General features: G+C 41.7%; 1 protein-coding gene and 1 long non-coding RNA gene across 4 annotated transcripts in view; one reads left to right on the top strand and one right to left on the bottom strand.

Moving 5' to 3' along the window:
* LOC120635726 (leishmanolysin-like peptidase) overlaps window positions 1-23,082 on the bottom strand; it is a 164,297-nt gene that overhangs the window by 8,677 nt on the left and 132,538 nt on the right. For 2 of the 3 annotated variants that reach the window (XM_039906853.1, XM_039906852.1), the window contains exons 6-12: window positions 10,325-10,454; window positions 8,110-8,266; window positions 6,709-6,846; window positions 4,821-4,886; window positions 3,196-3,319; window positions 2,933-3,034; window positions 762-949 (exon numbers count right to left, since the gene is read on the bottom strand). In XM_039906853.1, coding sequence (XP_039762787.1) covers window positions 762-949; window positions 2,933-3,034; window positions 3,196-3,319; window positions 4,821-4,886; window positions 6,709-6,846; window positions 8,110-8,266; window positions 10,325-10,454 — 905 coding nt within the window. The remainder of the gene's footprint in view (window positions 1-761; window positions 950-2,932; window positions 3,035-3,195; window positions 3,320-4,820; window positions 4,887-6,708; window positions 6,847-8,109; window positions 8,267-10,324; window positions 10,455-23,082) is intronic. The other variant, XM_039906854.1, reaches the window with a different exon arrangement.
* Window positions 13,543-22,946, top strand: LOC120635730. The gene is made up of 3 exons (XR_005659300.1): window positions 13,543-13,574; window positions 20,965-21,117; window positions 22,875-22,946. It is a non-coding gene; the product is annotated as an uncharacterized LOC120635730 (long non-coding RNA).

Here is a 23,082-nt window from a genome sequence, read left to right on the forward strand (position 1 = left end):
CGAAGTAACAAACGCTCGATACACTACGCATGAAAACACCAAACTGTGTGACTTCCCTGAGCTCCCTTCCCATGACTTACAGAAGAGTTAGACTTGTCTACCCTCGGCTTCGCTCCGCTCCCTTAGGCTCCCTTAAGCTTCCAGGCACCTAGACACTCAGTAACAGTAAGTAGCTCCACCTTTTCGCGTTGAGCCCCTTCTTGCATTACGTCACTTCGCCCCGAAACTAGCGCAGCAACGTGATTGTCCTTCCAAAACCTCCAATTTCAGCTCCCTTAATCAACCAAGCCCTAACCACACTTCGCATGACAAAATACCAAACTGTGTCACTTCCCTCAGCTCCCTAACGCTCCCTTGCTTCTAAATACTTCACAGAATGATATACCAAGGAATGTGGCTCGGTTTGATTCCCTTCGGCTTCGCTCAGCTCCCTTTGGCTCCCTTAAGCTTTCATGCATCTAGACACCCAGTTACAGAAAATACCTCAACCTTTGCGCGTTGAGCCACTTATATTATGACGTCATTACGAAGTAACAAGGCAGTTCCACGTACGTTAGTTGACAAAGCGTTACCTGACCTTTCTATAACTTCAATTTTTGCTTGCTTAAGCTACCAAGCTTGGTACAATACGCATGAAAATACCAAACTGTGTGACTTGTTGGAGTTAAGACTTGACTCCTCTCGGCTTCGCTCCGCTCCCTTAGGCTCCCTTAGGCTCCCTTAAGCTTTCATGCATCTAGACACCCAGTAACAGAAAATACCTCAACCTTTGCGCGTTGAGCCATTGCTTGCATGACGTCATAGCAAAGTTGCAGCCAAGACCGCGGCCCCAATCCAACGGCGTTGCGTGGCTGTAGTCAGCTCTGTACCAGCCTGTATCCTCCATCATTGCGAAGGATATTCGACTGAACACCGAGTTTTGGGTGTGCGTACCCGTCATTGCCTCGTTCTGAAAGAAAAAAAACATGCCATCATCACCACCACAGACTATAACTGTCGCGATAAGGCCGTCAAATTGTATCGTCTACCTATTAAGGTAGAGTATTAACTCTATTGTATAAGTATCTCTGGGATTTACTCTGTGATGTACAATAAAATGGTATTCATTTATTCATTCACTGCTGGACTCCAGGTCTCTCCTAAAGGGAGGGTTTGTTCATAACCACCACGCTGGGCAGACGGGTTGGCGATCGCAATCGATGGTGGTAAGCGTCTTGTACGAGACCCGCGAGAAGAGAAGGGTTGGTGACTATGGTATTCTTATGTACCATCGCCACACAGTAAAAAAACATGTACTTATGGTTGAATTTATTAAGCAGCTAATTTGATTGGCACCACAATATGGGTTTAGGTGAAGAAGTGTTTTGAGGCTGCCTTCTTTGAATAGGCTGTTTTCGTTTGTTTTCAGAGGCCCTTCTTAGGGCCAGTAGTTGGCATTGTTATTGCTGTTGTTTTTGATATTGTTATTGTTATTTTAGTTTTAATAGGGATAGGGGGATTGTCAAAAGGCCATTAGGCATTAAAATCTTGTTTTGTTTGCTGTTGGCTGTTGTTACTGTTGTTATTGTCGTCGGGGAGGGATGACGCACCAGGACCGCAGACGCGTTCGCGCTGGTGTCAAAGGGGAACTATGGCGTAAGAAACACTATGGAAGAGCTCAGGGTTGCGGCTGAGGAACAAAAGGGGGCTGCCTTCAATCGGTTCCTTCAGGAACGCATAGTTGGACAGGAGGCCCTAACTGCAGTTTTGGATGCGGTGGAGGAACCGGCGAGGGAAGAGTCTTGCCCGGAGGACCCCACCAAGCTTGGTGTGCAAGAGCTGTGTGCCTGGGCTGGAAGGAGCACAGCGTGCCTCATACAGGTGGCTGGTAAGTCCAGTAATCTAAAAGGGACGTACGTTAAAAATTTAAGGAGGCTGCCCTGAGCTCCAAGCCATAGTGGAGGCCCTCAGTTCACGGACTGAGGCTAAAGAAACCCGACGTTTGCGGGCAGACAACACCCGACTCCGCTCTGAGCTGGACCTCAGGACGGAGCAGAAGACGTATCGGCGGGACTTCGCGGAGATGAAGACCGCGACGGCCAAAGAGGCGGCAAGGCAAGCCAAATAGGCAGCGGCGAGAGGGGCAGGAGCGTACGCGTCACCTACAGCGGCCCTGGATGCAGACGTCTTGGAGAAGCTGAAAGCCGCCATAGTGGCCGCAGTCGGGACGATGCTTTGCGGGAATCGAGGAGCGCCTTCACCCAGAAAAGGTGACTCGTCCACCGCCTCCCTCAGATAGAAGGGGGCCGCCACAGCCACGCTCTGTTGGGACCTTACAGGCGGCTCTTACGCGATCGGGTGGCCTCAGCACAAGCGCGGCTTCAGCGACTCCTGGGGCGCCCCCAGTGAGGGTAGGCCCAAGCCGGACAGCGCCTTAGGTAGAAACTTGGTCGGAAGTCGTAGGACGAAAGACCAGGGCCAAAAATGACTCAGACACCAACTCCGCGACGTCAACACCGAGGCCCCCGCCCACAGCGGCCCCTAAGCGGAAACCCAATCTGGCTACCCCTAAGACGGCCGACGTTATTATAACTTTGGCTTCCGAGGCGGTCAGTACAGGTGTGACCTACGCTCAGGTCTTAGGGCAGGCTGAGCAAAGGGTTAACTTTTGCGAGATTGGTATAGGCGCGGGGATGGCCGCCCTGCGACTGGGGCTAGGCTCTTGGAGCTGCTAAAGGAGAACACCTAGGATCAGGCGGAGTTACTGGCAGATCACCTCCGCAAAGCATTGGAGGTAGTAGCGGAGGTCGTTCGCCCTACAAAAACGGCGACTCTTCGTCTCACCCTGGACAATCTTCCAGCCGGGTAATAAATACTGTCAAGCTCAACTATATAAAGTTTTGTTATTAACCTTGTCTCACTCTGAATAGGGTATATATTACAACGAACTCACCTCAAAAACCCGCTTCTCCCAATGTGTCAAAGCGGTGCCGTCACCACCCTGGTCTTCTAACTCAGCACCCTCTAACTCCGAGCAGTTGAAGTGATCTCTTACCTGGAACATCATTTTTGCACAACAAGTTAGACCATGACTGCAACCTAATCTAGTGGTTAATGATGAAGTATGATGTATGGGAAACCTTAGGAAGTATATCTACCCGTTTAAACAAAATACTGAAGGGCGTATTTGCCAATGTAATAGGAGTCTATAGTTACCTCTTTGACCACTCTCGGAGTAACAATCATATGGAAAGTCCTCTCCATATAACCCCCTCTGATCATCCATTTTTTTCTCGTTATGTTCTTGACCACACGGTCCGACCATTTGTGTATCTGAAGCCTGCAAGTTATCAAATATAGGTATAAAAAAAAAACAACATGGTGTCATAGGGCCGCCATTTTGAATTTTAAGCCAGCGTCACTCTGAATGATGTGTGTATTTTAACGATAAAACGTGTTTTTTTAAATTCTTTTTCTTATTATGAAAATTAAGCTTAATTTTCTATACTACGCGACAAAGCAGGATACATTCCACACCAAACAAATCTTCGGCAATGTACTATCTACGCTCGTTTCGCTCCGACACCGGAGATGTTCACTTTGCAATGAAAAATTGTAAACATGTCCTGAGGATGCTGCGGTTTAGAACTCTCAGGCATGCAGCATTTCCTGCTGTTTTGCCATCGAAGCAAGTATTTTAGTAAAGTAGCAATAGTTAAATATGCGTGCTGGGATTCACACTCAGTGGCGTGCACTTCATACATGCTCAAAAGCTCTGCATACCCTAAAATTTATGTGTAACTCATAAATGCGAAGGATTTTTCCATTTTATGGCATCTCTCTTCTTTATGCATACCCTGGTGAAAGACCCTGCGCACGCCACTGACACTCGGCCCCTCAAAATAAAGTCGGAGTCCTACCCCATTGGCTAAACTAAACCTGGCGTGGCCAGATATGGGTTTTCATACGACTTTTGCCGGCCGCTGCTCGTATGTGTGCGGCAAGTACAGCAATTTATATTTATGTCAAGCAAAATTCTTAAATTTCCAAGCACGTCATAGGAAAGACATTAAACTTAAACAACGTGTAAATGAAAACCGTAATATACTACACAGATATTAGAGATACAGTAGGTTCTGTCTCTAAGACTTTTTTTTTTTTATAAATATAAATAAATATACTACGACAATACACACATCGCCATCTAGCCCCAAAGTAAGCGTAGCTTGTGTTATGGCTACTAAGATAGCAGATGAATATTTTTATGAATATAATACAAATAAATACTTATAATATACAGATAAAAACCCAGACACTGAAAAACATTCATGTTCATCACACAAGCATTTCCCAGTTGTGGGAATCGAACCCACCGCCTTGGACTCAGAAAGCAGGGTCGCTGCCCACTGCGCCAATCGGCTGTCAGACTTATCTGTGAAACCGAAAACCTAATAGTTTTTGAGAAAACCAGTGCCATAGTTTCTACTGAAAGAAATCAGGTACAGCCCTGACATAACATGCTAATTTAAAATCATGTGACACCTGACACTTTATTAGGCACGCGTCGCGTAGCGTCGGTGCTATACGCGTGTCGGTCTTTTACCTTCAATAGGGTTGTCACAAGTAAACACTTAGAATGTTTTGAATTCGTTTGTAAGGGAAAATAAATATGCTTCTATGGATTTAATATCTTTACAGGGTGAATCCTTATGAGATATACTGATGCATCCTTCAATATTATTTTGCAATTTTGTTACACGTTGTATATCTGCATCATAAGTTCGATAAGATATTGAATCTGGTCATTCTCTTAAAATAGACATATTTATATACCTACTTACTCTTCGTCTAAGGGCGGATTGCCGGTGTCAGGTCTCCGTGGAGTTAATGGATCACCGTTTTCATCTCTGAGAACAACAATATTATCGGTACTTAATAACTTATTTATCCCTACTAATATTATAAATATGAATGTAAGTTTGTTTGTTACGCTATCACGCGAAAACTACTGAACCAATCTTCACGAAAGTTTTAATACATATTCTTTGAGGTATTAGAAATAATATAGTATACTTACATTGAAAAAAAAAATACGTAAGATAAATAAATGTTTGTTAAAAAACTAATCCCTACTAATATTATAAATGTGAATGTAAATTTGTTTGTTACGCTTTCACGCGGAAACTACTGAACCGATCTTCATAAAACTTTTTATACAAATTCTTGGAGGTATTAGAAATAATATAGTATACTTTCATTGAAAAAAAAATTACGTACGATAAAAAAGCGTTTGTGAAAGAAACTAAAAATCTCATATATGACTATAGGTGTAGACTATGTAGCAGTACGCTGCCTCCCAAAATTAAGCGGGCGAAGCCGCAGGGCACATCTAGTTTATTATAAAACAAAAGAGAGTCCTTGGTGGAGCGTTTTAACTTGACTCTAAAAGAGCTGTCTGATTGGGGTGACGCCAATTTGTGTGGTGACGTCAAGTTCAACGCTGCCAAGACGCAGGCGTGTTTATTTTCCGAAAGAGACCTTTCACCTTGGCTCCCACTTTCCGGGGTGTATCCGTTCTTGGCGACCATATTGAGCTATTAGGTGTCAACGTCTCATCCAATTTCAATTTTGGCAATCATCGAATTTAAAGCCAAAGTGGCTGCTAAATAACTTGGTATCCTTAATAAGGTTAGGCGGTACTTCACGCCAGGTCAACGCCTCGCACTGTACCAGGCTCAAGTGCGAACAAGCATGGAGTACTGTACCTGTGGGGTGGCTCGGCCAAGTACGAGCTTGAAGCCCGCGCCAGCCCACCTCTTCCCGCAGGTGTCGTACGAGGCGACTAAGGGAATATAACGGAGAACGGACACCAGCGTTCTCTGTTCTACTACTACCACCTACTGTTCAAAAATTCAAAGTAGGCCTAATATAAAAACTTTTGAAACGTCAAGTCTGTCTGTTTGTAGTGACTCTACCGCCGGTTCGGAAGGCAGATTCTAACGAGAAGAAGCCGGCAAGAAACTCAGCAGTTGCTCTTTTCCAACATCAACAATTTACGTTTTACATTTTAACATTCACTTTTCTATCTTGCGAGAGATGAAAGCGGAGCCGGCTGCTTCCAAGCAACCTTGTCATTAAGAAATTCATCAATTGTAATAAATGTGTATCACCAACCCTTTTGCGCAGCGTGGTGATTATCGGCAAACCCTTCCATTGATTGCTTTAATTCAGCAGTGGACTGTTATAGGCTATTGATGGTAACTTCAGTAGTTTCTGAGTTTATAGATTACAAATAAACAAACACATATTACCTCTTTGTTATATAGGAGAGGGTAGGTTGGCGCAAAAAAACCGACTATTTTTTTTTCAGTCTCACGTGAAAAATATCGGTTTTTGATGTTTTATGAGCTGTCTCCAAAGGACAGATCAAAAAAATTTTTTTAAAAGGTCGCTCAGAATTTTTATAACCCTTTTGCGGCCACCCTAAGCTCGGAAGAAAGGGTCATAGCGTGGTGTTACCACGCTTAGGAGAAAAGTTACAAAAATCGCTGAAAGTAATATCAAAGTTGGTAGGGCGATGCGACTCGGCGGATCCGTGGTCGAAGGAGTTCATAAATATACCGAGTTCGTGTCAATTAAACGGCAGATGAAACCGCGGGGCATAGCTAGTTAGATAGCGATATAATATGAGGAAAAGTTAGTGTGCGACAAGTAGCGCTGACCGCTCACCTGTAGAATCCGAACAGTGAAACGCTGAACCCAAGCGCGTGTAGCATTTCATGCTTTACTGTAGACAGTACGGACGGCATGTCTCGATATTTGGTGGACAGCTCGCCGGGGCAGAAATTCGCATGTCCAGCAACTGGTCTGGAAAGATAAAATTCAGATATTAAATAAATAAATAAATGAATATACTACGACAATACACACATCGCCATCTAACCCCAAAGTAAGCGTAGCTTGTGTTATGGGTACCAAGATAGCTGATGAATATTTTTATGAATATGATACACATAAATACTTATGATATACAGATAAACACCCAGAGACTGAAAAACAATCATGTTCATCACACAAACATTTTCCAGTTGTCCATTTTCCACTACAAACAGACGTCGCCCACTGCGCCAGTCGGCCGTCAAATTAAATATTTAGAAGGCTGTTGGTTCGATTCCCACAATAATTTCCCACAATGGAAAATATTTGTGTGATGAACATGAATGTATTTCAGTGTATGAATATACTTTTATTGCACACTACAAAAATGACATCCCTACTAATATTATAAATGTCAATGTAAGTTTGTTTGTTACGCTTTCACGCAAAAACTACTAAACCGATCCTCATGAAACTTTGAGCACATATTCTTGTAAGTGTTAGAAGTAATATAGGATACTTTTTATCCCGACATTAAGCTCGGTTCCTTTGGGAGAGGGGATGAAAGTGTTTGGCGATTTTACACCATAACTCAGACAAATTATAACCGATTTAAATAATTATTTGTGTACTATAGAGGTTATAATATGTGTTTAATTTTGCCTAAACTTTGTGGGGATCTGATGAATGTGGTTGGAGGTAGAGATTGTACAAAATCAAACGCAGACGAAGTCGCGGGCAACAGCTAGTATAATATAAATAAATAATATTTGATGGAAGCAGGCGTTATTTTTCGGAAGTCTATGATATACCATGAAAACCAAGAGCAGGAGAATCCGTATGGTGTAATTTATACACCAAACAGATCTTCGGCAATGTTACCTCAAGCAAAGTTTGGTGTGGAGTAAAAGATTAGATTACACCATACAGATTCTCCTGCTTTTCGCGGAGTACAGCAAATGAAGCTTGATTTTAATAACGTGAAATAGAATTTTTAAAACACGTAATATCGTTAGAATCCTTACATCATTCCGAGTGACACTTGCTGAAAATTCAAATGGCATCTGTGTGACGCCATTTTGAATTTGATTTTTTTTATATATATTTGATAACTTGCAGGCTTCAGATACAGAAAAAATGGATGATCAGAGGGGTTATATGGAGAGTACTTTCCATATGATTGTTACTCCGAGAGTGGTCAAAGAGGTAACTAAACTCTAAATAACTCTTCTTGAGTCTGCTTTTGTCACTCACCTATCTAAAGCGGCTTCTTGCTGGCAATGCGACGCGTACGCAACCGTGAGCCCACGACGACATCTCTCTGTCTCCACTGCACTCACGTACAACACGAAGTCTGTGTTCTCTACTCCTAGGATCTCTTCTTGACTCTCTTCTTCTCCATTCTCAATCACTAAATTAAAAAGTAAAATAATGTATAGTTTCATTAATGAGAACACACGACACACAAAGCAAATATGGTTTTAAAAATTAAAACTCAATATTGGATTTAGCTTGTATATCACATAAGTTGTGGCTAATAATGAGCCCCTCGAGTTAAGGCTCCGATGATTTGTTATGAAGAGTCCGAGTTTTGGCTTGGTTACGAAGGTCTAGTGACGGAGCCAGAATGGTGACAGTGGAACTCCTCAGTGGGTACTAGTAAACCCCTTGAGTGTCGGCTTAAATGTTTCGTTATGAAGAGTCCGATAGCCTGGCGACGAAGGTTTGGTGATGAAGCCAGGAGCGTCGATAGCGGAACTCTAAAGTGGCTAGTAGGACTCTCAAGGTGAATTAATGAGAACAAATTAAACACACAAGTCATACAAAGCGGATAACTAACTATAAATTAAAACCCAAGTTTGGATTCAGCTAGTTTTTCATATAAGTTATGGTAATGGAAACTGGTGGATTGTGGAACCTCTTAGTGACTTAGCCCCTCGAGTTAAGGTTCACGTGATTCTTTATGACGAGACCGATAGTTTGAGCTTGGTTACGTAATTTTGGTGATGGAACCAGAAGGTTGAAAGCGGAACTCCTCAGTGGTAACTAGTAGACCACTCGAGTTTAAGCTCACATGATTTGTAATTACTAGTCAAATAGTTTGAGCTTGGTAACGACAGTCTGGTGATGGGGGCAGTAGGTTGAAAGCGGAACTCCTCGATGGTAAATAGTGAACAACTCGAGTTTAAGCTCACATGATTTGCAATTACGAGTCAAATAGTTTGAGCTTGGTAACGACAGTCTGGTGATGGGGGCAGAAGGTTGAAAGCGGAACTCATCGATGGTAAATAGTGAACAACTCGAGTTTAAGCTCACATGATTTGCAATTATGAGTCCGATAGTTTGAGCTTGGTAACGACAGTCTGGTGATGGGGGCAGAAGGTTAACAGCGGAACTCCTCAGTGGTAAATAGTGAACAACTCGAGTTTAAGCTCACATGATTTGCAATTACAAAAAACGAAAGTCTGGTGATGAAACCAGAAGATTGACAGCGGAACTACTCAGTGGCTACTAGTAAACCTCTCGAGCGTAGGTTTAAATGATTCGTTATGGAGCCCGATAGCTTTGTCTCGGTGACGAAGGTTTGGTGATGGGGCCAGAAGGTTGACAGCGGAACTCCTCAGTGGCTACTTGTAAACTACCTGAGTGTGGGCTCATATGGTTTTCACGAGTCCAATAGATTAGTCTTGGTAACGAGGTCTGGTGATGAAACCAGAAGATTGACAGCGGAACTCCTCAGTGGCTACTAGTAAAACTCTCGAGCGTAGGTTTAAATGATTCGTTATGGAGTCCGGTAGCTTCGGCTCGGTGACGAAGGTTTGGTGATGGAGCCAGAAGGTTGACAGCGGAACTCCTGGCTACTAGTAAACCAATTGAGCACGGGCTCATATGGTTCATTTTCACGAGTCCAGTAGTCTGAGTCAGAGTCTGAGTCTTGGTAACGAGGTCTGGTGATGGAACCCGAAGGTTGACCGCGGAACTCGTCAGGGGCTTCTTGTAAACTACTTGAGTGTAGGCTCTTATGATTGGTTTCCAAGAGTCTGATAGTATGATTATTGTACACAGACACCATCATCATAATCATCACATCACACCGTTACCGGCCCACTACAGGGCACGGGTCTCCTTCCAAAATGAGAAGGGGCTAAGGACGTAGTACACCACGCTGGCCCAGTGCGGATTGGTCGACTCCACACACCTTTGAGAACAATATGGAGAAAGGTTTCCTCACGATGTTTTCCTCCATTGAAGAAAGTGATATTTTGATTACTTAAAACGCACATAATTCAGTAAAGTTAGAGGCGTGTGCTGGGATTCGAACTCGGTTCCCAGAAAGTGAAGAGCTCCTACCCAATACACTGACGTGTGTCTTTACACGTCAGTGTATTTGGTACACAGTGTCTTGGACACACGTCCTTTACGGACCTTTAGCGGACACCTTCAGAGTCGAAATAGAGTATGAGCTCACCTGGTCCCTGAAATCCCTCCACGAGCGTGTTCCTGGATACCTCACTAGGTTTTATCTCCTCATCCAGGATATCCTTCTCCCGGGGCAAAACTCTGCAGTCGTGTCCCGTACTGTTGCACACGTAACATGGCTGAAACAAAATGGCGGATTCAACGTGATCGTCATTATCAACCCAATACCAGCTCACAAAAAATTCATTTGTGGCGGATAAGACAAAGGAGTTGGAGACAGGAGTATCAATAGTACCTACTCTATGAAACTGCCGCGTAATTAAGTGTTTTATAACACGAAGGCTTTTTGTAAGTGTTTTAATACTGTGAAATTTTTCTGTGTGTCCGTCCCGTTTTATAAAATATTAATTTTAATTGTAAACAGGGAAAAGGTCAAGTTTACCCCCGTTTGATATTACACGTATGTTATTTGTATATTATTTCCATCCGCGCGGTCATAGTAGGAGAGTGGCCAAAACTGTGGAGGGAGGTAATTATTTTGTCCTTTCCCTTTGGAGAAAAAATTTCCTGGGCACGGGTCTTTCTTTTTATTCCACTACAAGTTAGCCCTTGACTGCAATCTCACCTGGTGGTAAGTGATGATGCAGTCTAAGATGGTAGCGGGCAAACCTGTTAGGTAGTATGGTAGTCATACCCCTAATCGCTTTCCAAGCGACCGCACCGGAACACCAAATCGCCTAGCGGCACGTCTTTGTCGGTAGGCTGGTAACTAGCGACGGCCAAAGCCTTCGACTAGACCAGACCAGAAATAATTCAGAAATTATAAATTCCCAAATTGCCCCGGACGGGAATCAAACCCGGGGCTACTTAAAAACACACCGTTGCGCCAGGTCGTCAGAAATAATCACAATGAGACGAGCTAGGCCGTAGGCTACCACGCTGGCCAAATGCGGATGGTTAGAATTCACACGACTTTGTGAACGTTATGGAGAACTCTCCGGCATGTAGGTTCCCAGAGTATTTTTTGTTCACCGTTAAAGCGAGTGATTTTTAAGCGCATACATTAGAAACACCCATAACTCTGGAATGTTGAAGGTGCGTGCTGGTCGTTTCATGAGATAAATAAATCTATATATATAAAAGAAAAAGTTTATGGGTATGTTCCGTATAGGCTCCGAAACGGCTGGACAAATTTCAATGAAACTTTCAGGGAATCTCCGGATTGACCTGGCGAGTAATCCTGTAAAGTTTGGTGAAGATCGGAGCACTCCTATTTTTGAACTGTCTAACTGTCAAATACAGCTTCTATTTACTATGATGATATTCTATTGTTGGGTGTACATGGGTGTAGATAATGATCTTCACCCGCTCGAGAAAAGAATAGAAGATAATGAATAAGGAGAGAAATAAATGATTTAATATATTATGAGACTTAAATTAAAAGTTTATTGTTTAAATAAAATAAAGCAAAAGCTAGCCCGGCGAAGCGGGCTCGGTACGCTAGTAATAAATAAATAAATAAACTAAGACAATACACACATCTCCATCTAGCCCCCAAGTAAGCGTAGCTTGTGTTATGGGTACTAAGATAACTGATAAATATTTTTATAATTAATGTACTCGTATATAAATACTTATAAAATACAGATAATCACCCAGACACTAAAAAAACATTTATGTTCATCACACCAACATTTTCAAGTTGTGGGAATCGAACCCACGGCCTTGGACTCAGAAAGCAGGGTCGCTGCCCACTGCGCCAATCGGCCGTCAATATACATTTCGAATCTACGACCTTTCGGCTCGAGTCCATCAAATAAACCTAAAGTCCTTGAAGTATTTTACCATTAAAACCGCTATAAATATTTGAGGCAATAAGAAACAAATCTTATTTTATATTATTCTAGTATTACAGAGATATATTAAACGTTTCATTTGTAGCAGATAGGACAAAGCTATTTAATAGTAGTTTATGATTAATTTGTGGCGGATAAGACAAAAAGGTTGGAGACACATCAATAGTACCTAACTCTATGAAACTTTCGCGTAATTCAGAGTTTGAAAATACGAAGGCTTTTTAACAGTGTTTTAATGCTGTGAAATTTTTCTGTGTGTCCGTCCCGTTTTATAAGACATTCATTTTTATTGTTAACAGGGAAAAGGTGAAGTTTACCCCCGTTTGATATTACACGTATGTTATTTGTATATTATTTCCATCTGTGCGGTCATAGTCGGAGAGTTGCTAAAACTGTGGAGGAAGGTAATTATTTCCTTATCCCTTTGATGAAAAAATTTCCTGCCTTTGCAAGAGACAGTTTTATTGACTCTTCAAACATTGGCGTACAAGTGGAAATAATCCCTACTAATATTATAAATGTCAATGTAAGTTTGTTTGTTACGCTTTCACGCAAAAAACAACTTAACCGATCCTCATGAAGCTTTGTACAGATTTTTTTTGTTAGAAGTAATATAGGATACTTTTTATCCCGAAATTAAGCTTGGTTCCTTTGGGAGAGGGGATGAGTGTTTGACGATTTTACACCATAACTCCGACAAATTATAACCGATTTAAATAATTATTTTTGTACTATAGAGGTTATAATATGTGTTTAATTTTGCCCAAACTGTGGTTGGAGATAAAGGACAGAACTCCTCAGCGGACAACAGCAAACCACTCATTCAAGGCTCAGCGATACTAAATCTTAATATATATAAATCTCCTGTCACGATGTTTGTCCGCGATGGACTCCTAAACTACTTAACCGATTTAAAATTAAATTGGTACACCGTGAGCAGTCTGGTCCAACTTAAGAGATAGGATAGCTTAGATCTTTAATTATAGTCGCAATTTTATTTTATTTCAAATTATTTGTCTATAATTAATTGGCAGTCACATGTTATATATATATATACTACTATACTAATTTAAAGCTTAGCGATACTGAATACTTTAAAAACAAAATCAAACGCAGACGAAGTCGCGGGCAACAGCTAGTACTTTATATTTTTTAAGATCTTCAACTAAATTTAATGCCACATAAAAAAACAAAATCAAACGCAGACGGACTCGCGGGAAACAGCTACTGAAAGCGTAACAAACAAACTTACATTCACATTTATAATATTAGTAAAATGCTCATCGTTGCGGTTATTGCGCGAGAGATGCCAAGTGTCTTATTGTTTATAATGTCCACTCGACAGTTAAAGTAAATCTCACGGGCATGTTATATAATGTGAACAAAATAATAATATAGTTTTTCACCTTCGCGCAATGTCACAGTACGGATTTTTCTTGTTCGGTAAATATTAACCACGCTTATTTACGCCCTTTTTTATGATAATCCTCTTAAGGCCAGTACACAGCGACACAGAGAGATAAAACATTTCAGGTAAAATAATTACTGTAATCTGTTAGCCGCCCGTTCGGTAAAGTGGAGTGGTTTTTGATGCCTCAATATTAGTCGTGTACACGGCTTCTTTATGTTCTTGATTCTGTTTTTTTTTGATAAATGTATTTTACGACAATACACACATCGCCATCTAGCCCCAAAGTAAGCGTACCTTCTGTTATGGGTACTAAGATGTGTGATGAATATTTTTATGAATAATATACATAAATACTTAGAATAAAGATATAAATGTTTTGCAGTTGTGGGAATCGAGCCCGCATTAGACAGCCCGCAGTAGTTGTACAAAAATATTGACGCGTAGGTAATATTTCCTCAAAAAGAAAATTCAAAAACATTAAGTATTCTCAAAGCTTTCAAGTTTTCCGCGTAGTATTTCTGTTTTCTTATCAAACTTTTATCTTGCTCATAGATCTTATTTGTCTGTATTATCACTGGCTTTTTAACGGGGCGACCCAGAGGTCCCGAGTTCCGAGGCCTATCACGGGCACTTATGAAGTGTTCATACATATAATATGTTTACATAATTGTAATGGGTATGGCGATAACTTCCTTCGCCAACTAAAACCTAAAGCTACGAGGTTCCCAAACGCGCCCTGGTCTAAGAGCCCACAACAAACTTAGCCAGGTTATTTTTTTTTTACATTTTCTCACAGTAAATTTATATTAAGCTATGAATTTAGAGCAACTCACGCCCAAGCTTTTTTATCGTTTAAGTAATCCTTGACGTTATAATAGGGTTGAGGGGTGTAAGTGGGTGTGGCTAGTACCAGTCAGCCTCCCAAATTGCCAACCTCACCTGCACGTGGTGCACCCTGCCGTTTAACCGACGAGGCTCTGGCGACCGACAAGTGGCGGTATAACCACTTCGAATTGGCTAGGCTGAACAAATGGCACAGACCGGTGTCGGGCAGCAGCGACGCCGGGGCGATCAGTCTAGCCCTGCGATGACCAACCCGCCTGCCCAGCGTGGTCATTATCGGGCATATCTTTAATGGGAAGGAGAAAAAAACCACAGCCCCTAGTTCCCGGCGGCCCCGCTATTCCTGGCTCTGGCAGCGGTTATGGTAACGGCGGGGCAAGGGGTGTTAAGAATCTCCGGCAGAGATTCCGCTGCCAACCCCGACGACTTGACCTGGCAACATACAACGCACGCACGTTGAGGACCGATGGAAAGGTGATTGAGCTGGAAGAAGTGGTGAGCAAGTTGCGCTGGGATATTATAGGATTGTCTGAAGTCCGGCGAGAGGGGGAGGACTCGATAATCTTGGAATCCGGCAACTTGTTTTACTACCGGGAGGGTGACCAACAGTCACAGGGTGGTGTCGGGTTTATCGTCCACAAGTCTCTCGTCAACAATGTTGTAAAAGTCGAAAGTGTGTCGAGCAGGGTAGCATACCTTATACTCAGAATTACCAAACGGTATTCGTTGAAGGTCATACAGGTATACGCGCCGACTTCGGCACACCCAGACGAGGATGTAGAGGTTTTGTATGAGGACATTTCAAAAGCCATACATGCCTCGAACACTTACTACAATATTGTGATGGGGGATTTCAACGCGAAGCTTGGCGAGCGAACTGGTTCAGAGTTGAGGGTGGGGCAATTTGGGTATGGGCAACGGAACCACAGGGGTCAAATGTTGGCTGACTTCATGGAGAAGGAGGGCCTTTATATGATGAACTCCTTCTTCAAGAAGCGGCCACACAGGAAATGGACCTGGATAAGCCCCGATGGTTCCACGAGAAACGAGATCGACTTCATCATGTCGACCAAACGGCATGTATTCAATGATGTCTCTGTGATCAACAGGGTTAAAACCGGAAGTGATCACCGTATGGTAAGAGGCACATTGAGTATAAACGTTCAACTTGAAAGAGTCAGACTGGTGAAGTCTACACTCCGGCCTACTCGTGCCCATATTCAAAACCCCGAGAGCTTTCAACTAGAACTACAGAACCGGTTCGGTTGCCTAGCAGATTGCGACACTGTGGACGATTTGAACAACAGGCTGGTGGAAACTGTCCAAACAGTCGGGTCCAAATTCTACAAGGCCCACCGTAGAAACAAGGCCAATAGGTTCTCAACCAATACACTCAAGCTTATGACGGAGAGGCAAGAGATGAGACTACAGTCTATAGCAGACGCGTCCGCTTACCGGCGGATTAATAGGCAGATCTCTAAATCACAGACTCGTGATATGCGGCACTTCAATACAGAGCGTATTAAAAATGCCATCGAGCAAAACAGAGGCTCTAAAGTGTTCGCTAGAGATCTGTCTATCGGTCAGAGCCAGTTGATGCGACTGAAGACCAATAATGGTAGTCTTGTCTCTTCCAAACCTGAGATCTTGGGTGAGGTTGAGAACTTTTATGGACAGTTGTACACCACAGTACAGACGCCTGTTGAAGATTTGGCTAAGGATCCTAGAGCCAAATTAACTCGACACTATACCGAAGATATCCCAGACGTCAGCCTATACGAGATTAGTGTGGCTCTCAAGCAGCTTAAAAATGGCAAGGCGCCGGGTGATGACGGAATAACGGCAGAACTCCTGAAGGCAGGTGGAAAACCGATACTGAGAGTCCTTCAGCGATTGTTTGATTCCGTTATTCACCAAGGCACAACGCCAGAGGCATGGCACAGGAGTGTGGTGGTTCTGTTCTTCAAAAAAGGTGATAATACCTTGTTGAAGAATTACAGACCCATCTCGCTGCTGAGTCATATCTACAAGCTGTTTTCGAGAGTCATTACGAATCGTCTCGCTCGTAGGTTTGATGACTTCCAGCCTCCCGAACAAGCCGGTTTCCGTAAGGGCTTTAGTACCATAGACCACATTCATACGCTGCGGCAGGTTATACAGAAGACTGAAGAGTATAACCGGCCACTTTGCTTAGCGTTTGTGGACTATGAAAAAGCCTTTGATTCGGTGGAAACTTGGGCTGTGTTTAGGTCACTGCAGAGATGCCGAATTGACTACCGGTATATCCAAGTGTTGCAGTGTTTGTACAAAAACGCCACTATGTCAGTTCGTATACAGGATCAGACTACGAGACCAATCCAATTGCAGCGAGGCGTGCGACAGGGAGATGTTATCTCCCCGAAACTATTTACCGCTGCGTTGGAGGACGTCTTTAAGCTTCTGGAATGGAACGGACTTGGCATCAACATTAACGGCGAGTACATCACTCAACTTCGGTTTGCCGACGATGTAGTCATAATGGCAGAGACTCTGGGAGACCTAAATACGATGCTCGATGGCCTCAGCAGAGCTTCTCAACAGGTTGGCCTACGAATGAACATGAGCAAGACGAAGATTATGTCTAATGCTCATGTTCCGCTTCAACCAGTAATCGTTGAGAACACTGCACTCGAAATTGTTGACGAATACGTATACCTAGGACACACGATCCAGTTAGGTAGGTCCAATTTCGAGAAGGAGGTGAACCGCCGAATCCAACTCGGATGGGCAGCGTTCGGGAAACTCCGTGCCATCTTTTCGTCAGAAATCCCTCAGTGCCTGAAGACGAAAGTCTTCGAACAGTGCGTGTTGCCAGTGATGACCTATGGCTCTGAAACATGGTCGTTAACTATGGGCCTCATAAGAAGGCTTAGAGTCACTCAGCGGGCGATGGAGAGAGCTATGCTCGGAGTATCTCTACGCGATCGAATCAGAAATGTGGAGATTCGTAGAAGAACCAAAGTTACCGACATAGCTCAACGAGTCGCGAAGCTTAAGTGGCAATGGGCCGGGCACATAGTTCGAAGAAAGGATGGACGTTGGGGTCCCAAGGTGCTGGAATGGCAGCCACGTACTGGTAAGCGCAGCGTTGGTCGACCCCCAACGAGGTGGACAGACGACATTAAGCGCGTCGCAGGTAGCCGTTGGATCCAAGCGGCTCAGAATCGTGGAACTTGGAACTCCCTACAAAAGACCTATGTCCAGCAGTGGACGTCTATCGGTTGATGTGATGATGATGATGATGACGTTATAATAGGATTTTTCTGTAAGCTTACGTCCCTACTAATATTATAAATGTGAATGTAAGTTTGTTTGTTACGCTTTCACGCAAAAACTACTAAACCGATCATCATGAAACTTTGTACACATAAGGTAAATAATTTTTGAAGGTATTAGAAGTAATATAGGATGCTTTTTAACCCGAAATTAAGCTCAGTTCTTTTGGGAGAGGGGACTTTAGGGGGGTGCGTTAGGTTTGATTGAATTAACACGCACCAAGACTTTAAAATCAGAAGTATAATATTTAAATATAACAAGAGCACATTACAGCAAAAATTGAGGACAGCACGAAATAACAATATAAAAGAAGGTGCGCACATAAAAAGTCTAATGATAGGTAGTATGCGCATACAGTCGAGTCGCGCGGAAGGTTTGGACTGCACACTAGCGCCCGGCGCGTAGGCGACGATCGCGGTGGGAACTTCGCTGCGCCGGCGCTGGCTGCCGGACGCGCGACCTAGTTTATTTTCGCATACTACGGCTTTCGCCTGGGTATGCTTGTGAATTAAATTTTGTGTGTAAATAATTATATATTTATGTTATGTGAATGAGTTGGTGTGAATGTGTACGTAGTGTGATGTATGTAATACGAATACTTATAATAACTATGATATATAATATTATAGTGTATTGTGGTGTGTGAATGAATAAATAAAATAAACTGGTATATATTCATAATTCGTTTAAAGGAAATTGCATACAATTCTACAATAAACTACCAATTGACATCTTGGAGATGTCTCTTAAAAAGTTCAAAGTTTGTATTAAACGTAAGCTTATAGAAAAGTCCTATTATAGTATAAAGGACTACGTAAACGATAAAAAAACGATAAAAGGGTGTAAATTATTGCTCTAACCAGGTTGCTCTTCTAATAATTTAAAATTACATTGTGAGATGGCGATCGCAAAAAAAAAAAAAAAAAACACCCGGCTAAGTTTGTTGTGGGCTTCTTCTTAGACTGGGACGCGTTTGGAACCCTCGTAGCTTTAGTTTTAAGTTTACGAATGTGGTTATCGCCATCATCTCACTACCGTGTAATTTTTATGTACGCATCAAAAGTGCCACCTGTGGGCCTACTTGAATAAAGATATTTTTGACTTTGACTTTGACTTTGACTTTATGTGTTGCCTACAGGGACGTTAGGACGTTAGGACGTTCCTCGCTTAACATTTGCCAGAGCCAGCAACTTTGTGCAAGTGTTTATGTCATCAGTTCAGCACTCTCAGATAGACCTTTAACAAATATACAACAATTAATATAACCAGGTGGGCGTCATCATAATCGGCAGTCATTCTAATCTAACAAGATGTAACTAAATGTTAATTAATACAGATTAAAAAAAACCAAAATAGCCTAATAGGAGCCTTCTTTTAAGGGTAGTATAACTACCCCTGTGTCAGATTTTTTTGTGTTTGACGATTTTACACCATAACGCCGTCAAATGATAACCGATTTAAATAACTACTTTTTTACTTTAGAGGTTATAATGTCAGATTATTTTGCCCAAATTTCGTGTAGATCTGATGATGTGATTGGAGATAGAGGACAGAACTCCTCAGCGGACGCAAACCCGTCATTTAAGGCTTAGCTATCCTAAATACATAAAGTGCTGCCACGTTTATGAGGCCCTGAGGGACTGCTGGACTAAATAAACGTTGTCAGAAATGGTCTTTGTTACCTTTAGCATATGAATCAACATCGCATCAACAATAATGCGATTTCGATTCTTCCTTTAACGATTACTATTCTTTGTAAGTGATAGGAAGAGTGTTTGTAAGTGAGATTGATTAGTCAGTTCTTTTTAGATATTGTTTATTATGTGAATTGATTTTTCTTTTTAAAACAACACCAAAATTTTTACCGAAAGAATCTGCACCGTTACGTGGTTGAACTACCATCAACACGTACGAAGCGTTTTGCTTCTTCCTTTCTGATCCGCACCGCAAACACCTGGAATGCCCTCCCATCTTCCGTCTTCCCTGATACATATAATCTGGGTACCTTCAAATCAAGAGTGAATAGGCATCTTCTAGGCAAGCGCGCTTCATCTTAGGCTGCATCATTTACCATCAGGTGTGATTGCAGTCAAGCACTTGTCTATATATTTAAAAAAAAAAAACCAAACCTTTTTCTATTTAAGAATACACAACTTAAAAAATTAAGTAGAATACCACCTAAATTGAATGCCACATTTCTTTCGAAAAACAAAAACAAACGCAGACGAAGTCGCGGGTAATATTTAGTTTTATATAAACTTTGAACTTATTGAGATACATCTCAAAGATTTCATACGGGCCTTGATTATTATTCATAAAAATATTCATCAGTCATCTCAGTACCCATAACACAAGCTACGCTTACTTTGGCGCTAGATGGCGGTGTGTGTATTGTCGTAGTATATTATTATTATCCTATCATTTATTGATTTTCATATTTCTTTTAAATTCGTAGCAATTTTAATTAAAAAAAAAATTGTTGTCTGTAAAGTCGGCTTACTGACGATAGTTGAACGTGACAACGTCGTAAGAAAATACTGTTGGAATGGTTGCATTTTTCAAAAGAAAATTTTAATTTTATTTGTTTGATAGATATTATCGTTGCTATAAACAATTGACACCACATTCACTTTTCGCTGCACTTCATCCTTGCCGAAAACATGTAAATGTATTATTGTATAGAAGCTGTCCACGCGGACGCATCGCTCACTCAAGCAGGAGAGAGACAGATGTCGAACGCGGAGGCCGACTGTGCCTCTTTGTCGCTCGTTCCGCGCTCTCGCTTGCACTTTAAGCCTTGAATAGAACGCCTCAGAGCGACGTAACGCCGCATACGTCATGTTTTTTCGTGCGTGCAGCCAGCTCCATCGGATTTTAAGACGTTGTCACGTCAAAAAAAAAGCCACCCTCCGTTTGCGCGGCTTTTGAATGCCCACGCAGCCGGCGGTCAGGGCTCCAGAGTGAGGAATTTCCTCACAATACGCGCCGTTCCAAGGACTACTGCCTTCTGTATCCGACCCTTGATCCAACAACCAAGCGAAAGCTTCTAAAGATGTTGGTCAAAGCTTCTCGCGAGAAGACCATTGACTGAAACGACGGTCGGAACAATAACACTTTTATGAAAACAAAGCTTAATTTGCTACTCTCCGCGAACAGTATACAGGATACAGTAACAGTATCTGTTCGCGGAGTATAGCAAATTAAGCATAATTTTCATAATATATTATCAATTTCCGCAAAGTAACGCCTGCTTCTATCCAATAGGTTCGCTTTTGACACTTCTCGCTCCGGCGGACTCCTACGTAGTACTAACAGCAAATTATGACGACCTGAGGCGGATCGCGCAGAAGTTTATACCAGAAGACGTCGTTGACAATATCGCAGATTTTTTATCAAAAGCCACCAGTGGAATCTCAGGTATTGGATAGAAGATTATTTAGATTAGGATAGAAGCAGGCGTTACTTTGTGGAAATCCATAATCGTAATATTTATAAATCTCCTGTCACGATGTTTGTCCGCGATGGACTCCTAAACTACTTAACCGATTTTAAATTAAATTGGCACACCGCGAGTAGTCTGGTCCAACTTAAGAGATAGGATCGCTTAGATCTTTAATTATAGTCGCAATTTTATTTTATTGCAAATCATTTGTCTATAATTAATTGACAGTCGCATTTTATATATATATATATATATATATTTATGTATATATACTACTTTACTCATTTAAGGCTTAGCGATACTGAATACTATAAAAACCAAATCAAACGCAGACGAAGTCGCGGGCAACAGCTAGTTTATTATGAAAATTAAGCTTAATTTGCTATACTCCGCGAAAAGCAGGAGAATCTGTATGGTGGTTTTTATAATATCTTCAATCCTTTTACTTAACAATTATTCATTGTAAAGTCAACATCTCCTGAAGATGCTCCGGTTTCGGAGCGAAACGTGCGTAGAGGGTACATTGCCGAAGATCTGTTTGGTGTGGAATATAAGGATTGAAGAAATTATAAACTACACCACACAGATTCTCCTGCTGTTCGCGGAGTATAGCAAATTAAGCTTAATTTTCATAAGAACCTCAGGTATTTTATACCTACTATGGTACGCTAAGCGATTTAGCGTTCCGGTGCGATATCGCGTAGAAACCGATTAGGGTATGACTTACTTCCTAACAGGTTAGCCCGCTACCATCGTAGACTGCATTATTACTTACCACCAGCACGGCTAGCATGAACAGGAGACAACTATCTGCCCGGGGAAAGGATAAAAATGTATCTCCTCCCACAGCTTTATCAACTCTCAGAGCATTGGCGCACAAGTGGAATTAATATCCACATGATATACGTGTAATAATAAAAGGGGGTAAACTTCTCCTATTCCATATTCCCGTGCTTTAGCATGTGGACACGTTAATTATATCCCCTGTCAGGGGAGATATACCTTACCAATTTAGTAACTCAAATACAATTAATTAAGATCAATTTGGGTCAGAAAATAATTAAAATGAATATTTTCGAAGATATTATAGATTTAAAAAGAAGGGACATAGCGTTTGCGGCGATACCAGCCCTATAAAAAAAGCTGTGAACGTTGAATATAAAGGCATTCTATAGTATATTAAGTATAAGCATTACACCAGTGCGAAGCCGGGAAGGGTCGCTAGTTTATAATATTAGTACAAATGTAATGTGTGCAACAAGAGTCATCTCATGTTGCATTGCTTGTTTTTTATAATATTATTATTTTTATTAGTGTTTTTACCTACACTCGGAGGAATTATCCAAGTGTAGGTTATTTTATATAAAAAAAAAAAAACTAATATGCATTTTAAATTTATAAAATTGATAATTCCTTCAAGTGTAGGTAAAAACACTAATAAAAATAATAATATTATAAAAAACAAGCAATGTGTCACAAGAGATGACTCCTGTTTCAAACGTGTCTCATTGTAATATGGAACTTTGAAAAAGTAGATCGAAATACTAGATGACGCTACATCCTCTATAAGACATATACTAATTTCGGCATCGACGGTAGGAGAGCCGTAGCTTAGTTGGAGAAAGCGCTCAGGCCGCGAATGCCAGAGAGTCGAGGGTTCAAATCATGTCGGTTCCGAAATTTTTTAATATGCATTTTAAATTTATAAAAAAAAGTAAACGTTAATTTTCAGGTGCTAATAATGTCTCAAAAGAAAATAAAGGAAACTTTGACAACGACAAAGAAGCATCAGAAGATTCGAAAACCGAAGATTCAAAAGACTCTGAGTTGGATAGCAATGATGAAGTAAAATCAAAAAACTTAGTCTCAATGGATTCAATACAAGTGGCATCACTTGAAAACCTCAAACATGAGGAAAGAAAAGAAACAAACAAGCAACG

The sequence above is a fragment of the Pararge aegeria genome, chromosome 27, assembly GCF_905163445.1.
Source record: "Pararge aegeria chromosome 27, ilParAegt1.1, whole genome shotgun sequence".
In the NCBI taxonomy this organism is placed as follows: Eukaryota; Metazoa; Arthropoda; class Insecta; order Lepidoptera; family Nymphalidae; genus Pararge; species Pararge aegeria.